The sequence below is a fragment of the Hemicordylus capensis genome, chromosome 1 (genome assembly GCF_027244095.1).
Source record: "Hemicordylus capensis ecotype Gifberg chromosome 1, rHemCap1.1.pri, whole genome shotgun sequence".
Classification (NCBI taxonomy): domain Eukaryota; kingdom Metazoa; phylum Chordata; class Lepidosauria; order Squamata; family Cordylidae; genus Hemicordylus; species Hemicordylus capensis.
This window is the reverse complement of record NC_069657.1, coordinates 396,370,557-396,385,021: the sequence shown is the minus strand read 5'-3', so window position 1 is coordinate 396,385,021 and position 14,465 is coordinate 396,370,557. Positions and strand designations below refer to the sequence as shown.

Genomic DNA, 14,465 nt, shown 5'->3' with positions numbered 1-14,465 from the left:
CGATGGACTTTCAATTTCAGATTATCAATCCCAGTTAAGTATTGGTTGATCACAGCATGAATCTGGGATCAGGAGGTTCTTTCTGCATGCTCTGTAGAAGCATGCAGCACAGCAATCTGGGATTTGCCAGAAATAGCACATTGCTTTGATCACGAGAAGCAGTCCTAGTTATATTAGATCAGCATTCTGAAGAACAGGGATAATCTCTTCCTGGAGTACACCATTTGTCTCTTCAGACAACACAGTCCTCATAGTGAGAGGGAGGTGGGGTCCGAATTGCTTCACTGTGGGGCTGAGACTTTCCAGTAGTTTTTGTAAATTCAGTTCAGTTTATTTCAGTCATTGACTAGAAGCATTATCACACACAGCAGAACATAATTTACATAAAAATAACAAAATTAACAAAAAATTCCAAAACAAAAATTAACAAATTCCAAATTCCAAAACAAAAATTAACAAAAAACAACAAAAAAGAGCCCCTGGTGACGCAGTGGTAAAACTGCCGCCCTGTAACCAGAAGGTTACAAGTTCGATCCTGACCAGGGGCTCAAGGTTGACTCAGCCTTCCATCCTTCCGAGGTCGGTAAAATGAGTACCCAGAATGTTGGGGCCAATATGCTAAATCATTGTAAACCGCTTAGAGAGCTCCAGCTATAAAGCGGTATATAAATGTAAGTGCTATTGCTATTGCTAAAATTTAGTCGCTGAATTAGTGTACTTATGATTAAAATTGGACAATAAAAGATTTAGGTGGATTTCATCTGAATAACCAGAAAACGTCACAAGGTAAGGCAAAATAAGATTTGAACGATCCTCCTTGTAGCGGTCACAATATAAAATGATGTGGTCACAGTATAAAATGATGTAGTGTTTGTAACTAGGTACACTGTACATACTCAGATGTCTGATTTGGGGCTTTTCTCTAGTAGATGTAAGGTCCCTGCCCCAGCTCAGTCACAGAACTGAGACAATCATCTGAGAGTTCTGACTCCTCCCTGCTGCAATGACTAATTCGGTCTTGATGACCGGAAGAAAGCACAGCCACCACGTTACAGTTCAGCCATCATGTTTCATCACACACTAGGGATGTGCACAGAACTGGTTCGGGGACCCTTTATGGGCGCATTCGTGACTTCTGGTCATATCCGGAAGACGGGGGCAACGGGGCGGCAGGGAGGTACACTGCTGCCCCAATGGGCTTTGAAAAACACAGACACCGATGGGGGGAAAGCAGCGGGAGGGGTAAGTGCACCCTCCCCTGCTCTTAAAGATAGACCCCTGCCACAGTTCCGTGCACATCCCTATCACAAACTATTGGCCTGGCTGTAGCATATGCCCAGAATCACTTCATCTCCCAATGTATGTTGTCCCTGCTGTTGCACCTTGTGAAGCCAAGCAAATGCTGCTGCTGAACAATTCCCAGCACTTACAAAGCCACTCAACAGCTGTATACTAACTTGGCAGTTCAGGGGCATGCAAAGGGTGCTGTCCTGAGTCTCCTCATCATCATTCTTGATGCCGGGATCCTTCTGGGAACTCTGTGCCTGCCAGTGCACCATCACCCATCCCAGCATGCTCTGCAACTCCTCCATTCGTTCCTTTACCTAAAGGCAGAACAAAATTGGGAGAGAAGACACAGTTGCCACATGAAAATTTCTGACCAAGATTCTTTCTTTTTGGATGTGTATCCTTAAAGAGGAGGAGTAAGGGTGCTGGTCAGGACCTTTTTCACTCGGGTTAGGAGATGCCTTTTCTAATAGGAATTTGTTCATCATCAGCACTCTAGGAGCAGCAATAGGGAGGCTTTCAAAGGCATATAATTTAACTTCCACTGAATAAGGTTGTCTGAGCTTTACCCACCTGATTGACAGGTCAATTCTAGCAACTCTGCAAGCTGATAAAGCTCTCTCTGAATGAAAAAATTCCTTGCAGAATTATCTCACTGCCTTCCTCTAAGGTAGGGATGGCCAAGCAGTGGCTCAGAGGCAATACCAGATAAAATAATCTACCCCTAACCACCCAACCAAATTTTAAGGAAGGGTGTGGTAAAATGTTTGCTCTTCATTTCATTCATACGGTGAAGGAAAACGGCTTTCAAAGTTAGAGATATGCCACATTTCAATACTGCATCTCTCTTTGGGATTTAGCATGTAATGATCCAGCTGTGCTTGAGTGCGTGCAATAGATAACTGTGAAGCTCTTGCTGTTAGATGGTGCCAGCATTATTACAAAACCTGATCATTTGGGGAAAGGATAGGTTTTTGCATCAAAATAAACTTCTAGATCCTGGATCAGTCTGGAGGGTGCCCTTGCCCCTGAAAACACTGGAGTTCTGAAGTACCTGAAGGACCTGAGGTCTTACTCCATACAGCTCTACCGGCCTGCCAGGATCTTCTGGAGAGGCCCTGCTCAGAGCTACCTCAGTGACTGAAGTGAAGTTAGGGGGAGACTCAGGACAGGGCCTTTGCAGTAGATGTGTTCAGGCTGCAGAAGTCTCTTCTGCAAAAGGCACCCCTTGCATCCTTCACTCTTCATTTTCAGGAGATCTGTGAAGATTAGCCTGTTCTGCCTTGCTTATGACTTGGATTGATACTGGTTTGTTGCTGGCTTTTTGATCTGTTGATTGGAATTTTTGGCTCTGCTTTTATAGTGCTTTGCTGTTCCTATCCTGATTATTGATAGAATGTGTTGTTTTTAACCTTATAGACATATATCACCTTTCTGCTTTAAAGTAGAAAGGCAGTAAACAAATATTATAAACAAAACAAAGAGAGGTTTGCCATCCATGTGACTGGTTTAGAGCCACTGGTTTAGAAGGCCATATGGCCTAGCACACATATTTTCACAGTTAGCTTACCCAACTGTTCTGCATTCAGGCTCAAAGGCTGATCTGCAAAGGATGCTTCAGAAAGGAGCTTGTAGGGCATTTCCAGAACATGGCTTTCTCCACTTACCGTCTCGCTCAAATAGTGCTCCTCGGTCACCAGCTCCCATCCTGTTGCTGCCAACTCCTCAAACTCCTTGAACTTAGTCTCAATATTGCTCTCCAACTCCTCCCATTGAGCCTTTGAGAGACCATGAGTGTTCAGATTCTCTGAAAAGATCTGAGCCCGAGTATCTTCTGTCCAGGAGCTAGGAAGTCAAGGAAGAAGGACCAGACAGTATCTCAGGAGCAGATATGAATATGACCTGAGGAAACAGATCTTAATCCCTCCTTAGACTGTAGCCAAGTTTCCCATCCAGCAAAGCCAAAGGTAATCTGTACAGGCCTTGAGCCAGGGTGTTATCAATTGATTGACAACCCAGGGAAAGAGCTGGCTCAGATGTCATGCAGAACTATAGCTAAGACCTGGTTCTATGCAATGATCCCAAGCCTTGGGAGTGTGTGCTTCCCCATCCTCTGCCTTACTTCCAATTAAGTTAGAAAAAACCCCAAGATTAGTTGTGTTGTCCAAACTGGCCAAACTTGGTTTATCTTAACCTACTTACTTGAAATAAATCGTGATTTATAATCAAGGTCTGAGGTGAGCCACAGAACATGTTTTATTTTAAGTAAGTTTAAAATAAACAAGGTCAATTTGGATGTCTCAACCAGTATTTTGTTTATTCCAACCTAAATCAGGAGTAGAGAATTGCATGGGGTGGAGAGGGGAGCACAAGCTTTGTCCTAAGGTGTGGTGATGTCATGCAGAACCAGGCTTTAACCATATTTTAAAGATGTTTATCTGAAATATGCAGTGCTTGATAAAAGAATTTTGTGAGGCACCTAAGTGATCTCGTAGTAAAAACATATTTTTTTTGCCCATCTATTAATCACCGAGGGCTGCTCCTATTGTGACAAAAACAAGAAGTACTTCTGCATAAGAATTAGTGTGCAACGCACAAGTTGATTACCATGCTTGACAACAAGGCCAGCCTGACCACTAGGCGAACTAGGCGGTCACTTAGGCCTAGGGCACCAAGCAGGGAAGCATGCCAATGGCCTGGATCACCAGTGCTGGCAAACCCCACCAGCATGTGCACACCTGTTGGGGCAGGTGACTGAGCAGGTGCTTCCTGTCCCTGTCACCTGCCTGGCTGCTCACTTGTTCTCTTCCCCACCTCCACCTGATGCTCCTGCCACTGCTGGCTGATTCTGCTACCTGACTGCCGCAAAACATTATAATCATGTTGCTGTGTCACACGGCATCGTCGTCATAAAAGTGCTGCAGCAGGCCAGCTGTCCAGAAGCAGCTGGCAGCAGCAGGCAGAGAAGGCAAGGAAAACAAGTGGGTGAGTGATGGGGACCTCCCACCGATGGTAGCTGCCTGCACAGGTGAAGGGGGCATCAAAGCCAGGTGCCACCAATTGGCACTGCTTGACAAATGTATAAATGAACAAGTGACAATTTTGCTGCATTTACAAGAATGCCACCTTAAGAAGTCACAGCCAGTCACAATTTCCCAGCTGCTGCACGTGCAGCAAAATAAATGCATGCATTATTTATCTATCATTAATTTTTTATACCGCCTTTTATTAAAACAATCTCAAGGTGCTTTACAAAACATTTAAAATACAGAACTATAAAACAGTTACACAATACAAATACTAAATTGGAATACAGACACTGACATAGTGTCGGTTGACATAGACACTCAAATTGCAAGCAACGGCCTAAAGAGAAGAGCTTTATATGGAATTATGCTGGGACTGAAGTGGTCCAATGGCTGGATGTCTTACTAGCTAAAGGAAAGGTGAAGAGGTAACATAATTTCTCCAAGGGGTTACCTTCAGGTTCTGCCCTCCAATCAACTCAAAACATTTTCCTATTCAGACATGAATAAACCCTATTCAGGCATTATGTTGTATGAATGCACAGATATCTGTACTCTTGTACATATTTGTGTGTGAATGGCTGTACCTGCATTCATTTTAAAAGTGAACTTGGGTACAGGCCCCTCAAATGCATGGTACAAATATAAAGTGTTCTGCTGTACCTGTGTTCAACATAACATGTGAATAAGTGTACCTGGGTACAGATCTGTATCTGTGTGCACTTTATACTCATACAAATGTGCAACATGATGTACGGATAGGGTTCATGTTGATTTCTCTGGGGAAGAGACATGTTCTAGGCAAAGTGTGGCAGAAAATATTTGCTGGCAATAAAACTTAAGGCCACTCGTAAAGCTATAGGATTTGATTATTTGCACGAAGCTTGTCCCTGTGGAACAGAGACATACTGAAATAAGAAACATCCCTTAAAATGCAGAGTATGCTGCAACCAAAGTTCCGAGGGCTGGAAGGACTGCTAGGGGTTACTGACTTACATAATAGCTAAGTAATCTCTGAAGAATCGCCGCAACCGAACAGCCTGCTGTCCATGGACTGCATTGCTCCACACCAGCTTTTGCAGCTCTTTCCAAGCCTCCAGTATCTCTTGGGTGCCCCTGGATTCATCGTGCATCGGAGTCAGGTAGTGCTCCTCCAGCTCAGAGGCTGCTTTCTCCAGCTTCTCCATTTCCCCTTCCAGGCCAGACATATCACTCTGTTAAACACGAGACAACAGAATTTAGAATGGCGAATCTTCAACTCCTTTCCCAATAAAAACATCCTTGCCCCTGTTTGAAAATGGGCAGGGAGTCCTTCCTGATTTGCTGGTTTTAGGAAATCAAGACACACTCCTGGAACAAGATAGTCAAGCATCAGATCTATGCTGAACTATTTTAAAAGTTCAGAATTAATGACCAAACGGAAACCAGCATCTATGATTTCCAATAGTAGAAGGACAGATTCTCAATGTATATCATGACCTTTCTGGCATCTTATGGCTTCCCAGAACTGCCATGAGCCAACATAGCTCATCCTCGGAGCGCCTATTAAACCCCAAATCTCAGCATATTTCTGAGCCAAGCTTTTAGCTTGCTGTCAGTTTTGCAGATGTGCAAACAGATAGGCACTTCAAACCTGACAAACCTGATCATGCCCAATTTTTGCCAGTCAATGGCTCTGGAAACTCAGCGGATTGGGAATAATTCCCCAATTTGCTACCCAAAGTCAGAAACCGACTATGGAAACTTTCCCCTCTCCCGAGGATGTTGCTTGAGATGGCTCTAAGTGAGTTTCAATTTTCCCAGATCAACCAGCACAGGACCTTCCAAACCAGACATATTTTGAGATTAGCTAAAGCCCAAGATGACCTAAATATCACTAATGTATCCAGAAGATAGTTAAATTGTAGGGCAGACAGGGCTAAAGAGTTCACCATGGAGACAGCCAACATGCAACCTGAGCTAACCCTCACCGGACGGGGCCAGAGTTTATGTTGCCAATGATCTCACCTCTACTTCTTGCTGCCTTCTCAGCAGGTCATGCAGTTCCAGCAGATCCAGCTCCCTCTTTACTATGACAAAGCTCCTCTCTGCCTGGGTGATGTCCTGAGCAAGGGCCTCTGCTCTGCCCCTCACAGTCTCCATCTGTGAGGTGACCCAGGCCAGCTGAGAAAATAAAGAACATAGGAAGTCGCCTTTTATCAAGTCAGACATACTGTATATAGCTACAAGACAGAAGCCATTGGCTTCAGAGCCCTGGCCCTCTCATTTCCCCATCAACAAAAAACTTGGCCTGTTGGGTGGTGTGGTGGAGGTGGTAATCTCTAATCTTGTACAGCCCCCAACCCAACCCTCAAGACGACTTTGCAAGAACTCATTCTCATGTGAAGGGCAACACCAGGACAAACCAAAGTGCAGAGAGTTGCAACAGACAAGTGCTGGTGCTGACACACCCCTTAACAAGCATTTCATTCCTTGTCTACAAAATGTGGGGAAATCTGCTTCCCACTCATTCCAATACTACCAGCTCCACCACTGCTTCTCAGACAGGAGTGGCCAGGATCTCTATCTAACCACCAGGAGAGAGTGCCTTCCCAACAGATGGCACCTCTTACCTTAGTGTCCTCGCCTTCACTCAAAGCCTGTACAAAATGCTCCGTCTCGGTTGCTGCCTCCATGATTCGTTCCCGTTCCTTCACCACATTGTTCAGCATCTCCACTGCCTCTTGAAGTTCCTCTAGTGGCTTGTGCATATCCTCACTGCTCAGCTGTTGTGCACTCTGAGCTAGGAGAAGGCGCAAAGAATCTTGGGAACCTACCTGATTAGCCACTGCCTAAAAGTAAAGCAAATACACAAATATTAGACCAAATCTATGTAAGTCACCTTGCTAGTTCTCATAGCGACTCTGGAAGTAAGATTACAATTATTTCTGCTTTACAGGCAAAATATTTCATATTGAAAAACAGTGATTTGCCTAAGGCCACTCAAGGAAGCTAAGTCAGTGGATCTCTTTAGGAAGATACTTATAAAGCAGCAGTACCCACTACAGCCACTTCACCAACTGCACTATTAGTTGTAATTTGTGGCATGCTAACTGGGCAAAGAGGCACCTTTTAACATGGTGATTCTCTTTATTTAGCAGGGGGAGAGTAACTGGCCCTATCCACCGCCAGCACAGTACTTCCAGTGACTGTTGCTGGTGTCTAGCTTATGTTTCTTTTTAGATAGTGAGCCCTTTGGGGACAGGGATCCATCTTATTTGTTTATTATTTCTCTATGTAAACTGCGCTGATCCATTTTGGAAGGGCGGTATAGAAATCAAACACACACACACACACACACACACACACACACACACAGAGACACACTGTTCTTTCAAGGCTGGCTGTGGCCAGAGCTAGAATGGTAGCAGAACTCTGGTGTAAAAGATCACTGGGCTGTAGCAGTGTGCAAGGTTTGGTTCGGGCACAATTGAAAATCCCTCCGGACCGGTTCGGCATTCCGGCGGTCCGGAGGTTCGGAAGGGCAGGGAAGTCTCTCTTTAAAGGTGGTGGTGGTAGTACTTACCCCCCCCCCGCCGCTCTTCCCCCTCCGGCACTGGTGCTTTTAAAAATCTTCTTGGGGCGGCAGAGTTCCTCCCTGCCGCCCCTGCCCCCGTCATTGTCCTTTAAGCCTGAAATGGAGAAGAGCTAGCAGCACGCATGCACCCTTCGTGGCGCGCGCTCGTCTCCGCCGCTGGCGCACTAGCTCTTCTCCGTTTCAGGCTTAAAGGACAACGACGGGGGCAGGGGCGGCAGAGAGGAACTCTGCCGCCCCAAGAAGATTTTTTAAAGCACCAGCACCGGAGGGGGAAGAGCGGCGGGGGGGGGAGGGGAGTACTACCACCACCACCCTTAAACAGAGACTCCCCCCAGTGCCGGACCACGCTTCTGTGGTTCCGTGCACATCCCTACTGGGCTGTAGCTCAGGGGTAGAACATCTACTTTGCATAGAAGAGGTCCCAGGTTCAATCTCTGACATCTCCAGGTAGGGCTGGGAAAGGCCCCATCTGAAACCTTGGGGACCTGCTAACAGTCAGTTTAGATAATACTGAGCTAGATGGAGACCTCAGATAATCCCACAAAAAGCTCCATCAACTCCTCCTCATCCAAACTATTTTTAAGAAACATCTGAAAACATTTTTACCCAAGCCTTCTCAGGTTTGTAAATAAAAAATACTGTTTGTTAATTTTATGGTTTTTAAATTGTTGTATTGTTTTAACTTTTATATGTGTTATATGTTGAACTGTTTTAACTTTTATATGTGTTTTAATTGTTGTTAGCCACCCAGAGACATGAGTTTGGGCGGGGTATAAATTTGATGAATGAATGAATTAATAAATAAACTAGATTTAGAAGTTATCTCTGACAATCAAAGGTTTCTTCTTAATAGCCCTATTACTAAAAAAGAAATTCTACAAGTGATCTCTCACTTGAAGCCTGGGAAGACTCCAGGCCCAGATGGCCTTGGGCAATTTTATAAAACATGTAGCAAAATACTGATTCTTCATCTTCTAATTCTCTGACATTCTGGAAGGAAAAACCTCCTCCTGATGCTTGGAAATTGTTTTATTTAGTAGTAATTCCTAAACTGGGTAAAGATCCCTCTATTTAGGCTCATATTGGCCTATTGCGTTGATAAATCCAGACATAAAATTATTGACTTTTATTTTAATTTGTAGATCCAATTCATTAAAAAGATTATTCCGTACTTACCTGAATCTAAGACAACTCTGAATTTAAGACTCCCCTAAATAGCTCTGTGGTCACCAGGAGTCGACACCAGCGACTCAACAGTACAACTTTACTTTTACTTTTAAAAAGGTTCTATCTGTATTTATCCAAAAGGAAGAGGACCCTGGATTTAAGCGGGCAGGAGGGTGGGCAGGAGACAGGGTGCACATGCCTGCCCTTCTTGCTGCCACTGCCCACTGCTTTATGGTGGCAGCAAAGGTGGGCAGGCATTGTGCAACACCCACCTGCTTGTCGTCCTTGCCACCACTGCAAAAGTGATGGGTGGAAGCAGCAGTGGCAAGGTGGGCGGGCAAGAGAGCGGGTGTTCCACATCACCTGTCTGCCCGCCTCGTCACTGCCAAGCAGCAGTGAGGTGGACAGGCATGCGCTCCCCACCGCCTGCCCACCTTCCTGCCTGCTCTGGCCAGGAGGGCACCTGGGTAGGTGACAGGGCAGAAGGGGGTGCCCAGGCGGGTTGGGGAGAACAGGGTGGGCTTCACCTAGGGTGCCCCTGAGCCTTAGGCAGGTCCTGGCCAGCTCCTCCATCCCTGTTTCCTCATTGCATGCATCCACCCCCTGCTCCCTTCTCAGGCCCCAGACCATTGAGGCCAGCCAGAGAAAGAAGGGGGGGGGGAAGCGGAGGAAGAGTCACTTGCTAGTGACTGAGGTTTACTTATGAATAAGCAGCTACAGAGCTTGGTGAAAGCATGGGGAAGGCTGAGAGCCCAAAGTGGGGCTTACTTTTGAGTAAGCACAGCTTGCAAAGCTCGGTGAAAGCGTGTTTCTCCAAGCTTTGTACCTGTTTACTTAGAAGTAAATCCCACTTAGAACTTCTTTTCAGTGAAGTGTCTATGTGACCAACTTTAAATATAAGTTTAACCTTTTCTCTGCAGAAATTAATGGATTTGATAGCTTTTTTGTTTTGATCTGACCCTTCAAATCCAAGTCCTTCCACACCAACCCAATCTTCTCTTTGTTTACACTGTTGCAGATGGAGTTTCAAGTGCATCAACCTTTTGCACCAACTGTCCTAATGACCATTAAGGGCATTGGGAGTAGAGATACTTAGCGAGGGTCTCCTTACCTGTCTGTGCTTGCCTCTACTCTATGACCCCTGCCTTGACTCCTCAGGTACTTCCAGTAATGAGTCAGTCCTCTTCCTTTTCTCTTAGAGAGCAGATGGGAACATCTCTGTCTCTCTCCCTACCTATTCATTATGTAGCTGATAGATAGGACCAGGTCTTTCCTATCTCAAATGTACTTCACCAATAAACCTATTTAGTATAGATGGTCCAACAATCTCCATGCCTGTTATTTAAATTACTGCAACAACTAAACTCAGCACTCTACTCTGTAACTGGAGTGGGTAGCTTCTTTCGGTGTTTTGCTAAATAATTACAAACCTCAACATACACAGGAGTAAGTCTCACTGAGTGTAATACCTACTCCTAAGTAGGCGTGTCTATGAGCCTCTCCCAATTTCCTCCTCTGCACAGCATGATAAGGAGGCACAGTCCTTCTCCCTCTGAGGTAGTTAACAGTGCCTGAGAAGTAGGGGTGTGCAATTCGGATTTTTGGTGATTCAGTTCGGGACCTGAACCGAATCACCCCTGTTCTGTTTTGTGCCCGAATATGGGCCACCCGAATCACCTTTGATTCGGTTCAGATTCGGATTTAATCCGAATCCGAATCGATTCGGGGGGAAGGGCCCAGGGGCAAAATTTTGGCGTGGGGTGGTAGTGCCCAATGGTTGGAAGCTACCACCCCAATTTCAGGGGGATTGGGCAAAGGGCTGATTTTTGGGGAATTTTTGAAGTTTTAGTGACTTTGGGGCAGTTCGGGGGCATAGCATGGGATCTGGGCAAAAAGAGTGGGGTGGGGTGGTAGTGCCTAATGGGTGCAGGCTACCAGCCCAATTTCAGGGGGATTGGGCAAAGGGCTGATTTTTGGGGAATTTCTGAAGTTTTTGTGTCTTTGGGGCAGATTGGGGGCAGAAAGTGTATCTGCCCCAAAAGAGTGGGGTGGGCTGGTAGATAGTGTCTAATGGGTGGAGGCTACCACCCGTCCCCAATTTCAGAGTGATTGGGCAGAGGGCTGGATTTTGGTGAATTTCTGAGGTTTTTCTTCATAAGGTGCAGTGTGCTAGATTGATATTCATAGTAAATGAGAGTGTGAAAAAGTGAAAGTGGGGTCATGAGAGTTCTTTAATTGAAAAAAATCTCATCTGTTATCATTGAATGAGAATTCACACCTCAGAGGTTTTTCTGAAGGGATGTCTTCCCTTATTTTCTGAGGTGTGAATTCTCATTCAATGATAGCAGATGAGATGGGGGTGGTGGATCTGTAGCAGCTATTTATGATTTATTGTTATTTCATTCCAATGGCTCCTTTTCTGGTTTGAAATTGACTTGAGAAACTGGTTTGGAAGCATCGAATCCTGATTCTCTGTGGAATTTAGTATGGCAAAGATTCCCTTTTAATTCAATATCAGCTTCTATAAAGAAAATCTCCCTTAAGCTTTTTTACCATTTCACACTGCTATGCTTACATCACAATTACTTAAAATATTTATACCCTGCCCCTCCAGTACACTACTGCTCAGGGTGGCTCACAACACTAGCAAAACAGATACAATGCAAAGTAAAAGGTTAATAAAGTTAAACAAATTAAAAGACCAAGCTAAAACACATTTACAATTACATTTTTTAAAAGTTTCAAATTAAAAGTTATTAATAAAAAGCTAAAAACTAAGAACTAAAAAACCTATCAGAGATAAGGAGGAGATAAAACATTAAAACACTTCTTTAAAAAGATGTGTTTTAATTGTGTGTGTTTTTAAACACTGAGGAAGAGTGCTAACTGGGCAAAGAGGCACCTTTTACCGTGGTGATTCTCTTTATTTAGCAGGGGAAGAGTAACTGGCCCTATCCACCCCCAGCACAGTACCTCCAGTGACTGTTGCTGGTGTCTATCTTATGTTTCTTTTTAGACTGTGAGCCCTTTGGGGACAGGGTTCCATCTTATTTGTTTGTTATTTCTCTTTGTAAACCGCCCTGAGCCATTTCTGGAAGGGCGGTATAGAAATCAAATTAATAATTAATAATAATTAATAATAAGAGAGCATGGCAATGCTCTTCGGGGAGGCGCACCAAAACCAAGGGGCCACAACCCAAATGGATGCCTCTAGTCCCCACCAACCGTATCTCTGTTAGTGGTGGGGTCATGAGCAGGATCTGAGATGATGAGTGGGGACCCTGGCAGGTTCATATGGGCGAATGCAGTCTGACAGGTACCCCAGCCCCAAGCCATGTAGGGCTTTAAAAGTCAAGACCAGCACCTTGAATCTAGCCTGGAAGCGGACCGGTAGCCAATGAAGCAGCAGCACGATGGGTGTGACACTCATGAAGTGACTTGCACCCACGAGCATCCTTGCAGCAGCATTCTGGACCAGGGGAAGCTTCTGAACCATCTTCAAGGGCAGCCCCACATAGAGCACACTGCTGTAGTCCAATCTGGATGTTACCAAAGCACGAGCGACTGAGGTCATTTCTGACTTCTCCAGGAAGTATCGTAGCTGGTGTACCAGCTGTAACTGGTAACAATTACCTCTGCACCGTTGCCACCTGTGCCTCCAAGGACAGCATTGGATCCAGAAGCACTCCCAATGTGCGGAACTGGTCTTTCGGCGGGAGTGTGACCCAGTCCTGGACCAGATTTACATCACTATTTGGATGATCAGTTTTACCAGTCCAAAGCACTTCTGTGATTAAGTTACAGCTTGTTTGCCCCCATCCAGTTCAGAACCACCTTCAAACCATCCAGTCCAGAACCACCTTCAAATAAATGTTTCAGAGCATCCACTGCCTCCCTGGTGTCTGCTGACTTAAAAGCCAGGTAGAGTTGGGTGTCATCAGCATATTAATGGCACAGCAGCCCACACCCATGGATAACCTTTGGACTGGTAAAATTGGTTCCATGTACATGTTAAGCAGCATAGGGATCAAAATAGATCCCTGTGGCATAGGCCAAAAGCCAGGGGTGGAGCAGCACTCTCTTAACCCCATTTTTGTAATTCTCTGCCAGCCCTGGCTGCTTGCAGATGGGGCTGGCAGACTGAATGGCTCCCAGCCGGCTTTGGGGAGGGGGATCCTCATATTGCACTGACCATTTTGGGGGTTCTGGGGCAGGGGCGACACCTCTTGGCAGTGCCTAAGACAGTGCCTAAGGAGAAAGCTGCACATCTTTGTGCGCAATCTCTGAGCCCAGACTCTTTACAAGGATCGTCTGCAGGGAGTCAGCTTTTTAAGGCTTCATCCCTGCTGACACAGGAACATAGGAAGCTGCCATATACTGAGTCAGACCCTTGGTATATCTAGCTCAGTATTGCCTTCACAGACTGGTAGCAGCTTCTCCAAGGTTGCAGGCAGGAATCTCTCTCAGCCCTATCTTGGAGATGCCAGGGAGGGAACTTGGAACCTTTGGATGCTCTTCCCAGAGCGGCTCCATGCCCTGAAGGGAATATTACAGTGCTCACACTTCTAGTCCCCCATTCATTTGTAACCACGGCAGACCCTCCTTAGCTAGGGGGACAAGTCATACTTGCTACCACAAGACCAGCTCTCCTGTAGCTCTTTCTCACCAATCGTGAGAAAAGGCTCATTATCTCCCAAGTACCTGAGGGTTTGTGGAGGGATGGGTCCTCCCTCCCTCATAGCCCCATGTGGTAGGTTTGCTTTACAATTCACAATTTATGGAGTAAAATCTTTCAAATTTCCTCACAAATAGTAGGTTCTCCTATTCAGTTGGATACAATGTTAGCTATTTTGTCAATCTTTAGAGACTCAAACAAAATTATAATTCACAAAGAACTCACTTCATTTTTAATAGTGGGAGCACAATTAAAAACAGCCAAACATTGGAAATCATCGCAAGATCTCAGAGTGGATAGCTGATTCTCTAGAATCTGGCAGTGGCAAATACAGTAGCTTTATTGAGATATTGACTCCTCACAGGAGGTGAGCATTAGGCTTGGTCAAGGAAGATTGCTTTTTTAGCATTTGGTTTCTCCTTTTATCCCATCTTAACAATTGTTCTACACACTCTCCATCCCCCTTGCTCACAGATCTTTCTGGAGTGATGTACTTTCATAAACTGTGTACCTCCTAGCCTTATCCTGTGGATTTGATAAGCTCTCTTAGTAAGAAATAAGACTCTTGTGTGAATTTTCTATATTTTTATTTTGTTGCTTGTTGTGTCAGGTTTTTCTCTTTTTTATAAAATTTCAACAACAAACATAATTAGAAGAGCCCCTGGTGGCGCAGTGGTAAAAAAACTGCCACCCTGTAACCAGAAGGTTACAAGTTCGATCCTGACCAGGGGCT

General features: G+C 45.1%; 1 protein-coding gene across 6 annotated transcripts in view; it reads right to left on the bottom strand.

Annotated features, from left to right (window-relative positions):
• The window catches only part of LOC128348748 (spectrin beta chain, non-erythrocytic 2-like), an 82,374-nt gene that overhangs the window by 21,019 nt on the left and 46,890 nt on the right, over positions 1–14,465 (bottom strand). For all 6 annotated transcript variants that reach the window (XM_053304370.1, XM_053304378.1, XM_053304396.1 and 3 more), the window contains 5 exons: positions 6,926–7,144; positions 6,321–6,476; positions 5,310–5,527; positions 2,955–3,132; positions 1,458–1,604 (listed from right to left, as the gene is read on the bottom strand). In XM_053304370.1, the coding sequence (XP_053160345.1) occupies positions 1,458–1,604; positions 2,955–3,132; positions 5,310–5,527; positions 6,321–6,476; positions 6,926–7,144 (918 nt within the window). The remainder of the gene's footprint in view (positions 1–1,457; positions 1,605–2,954; positions 3,133–5,309; positions 5,528–6,320; positions 6,477–6,925; positions 7,145–14,465) is intronic.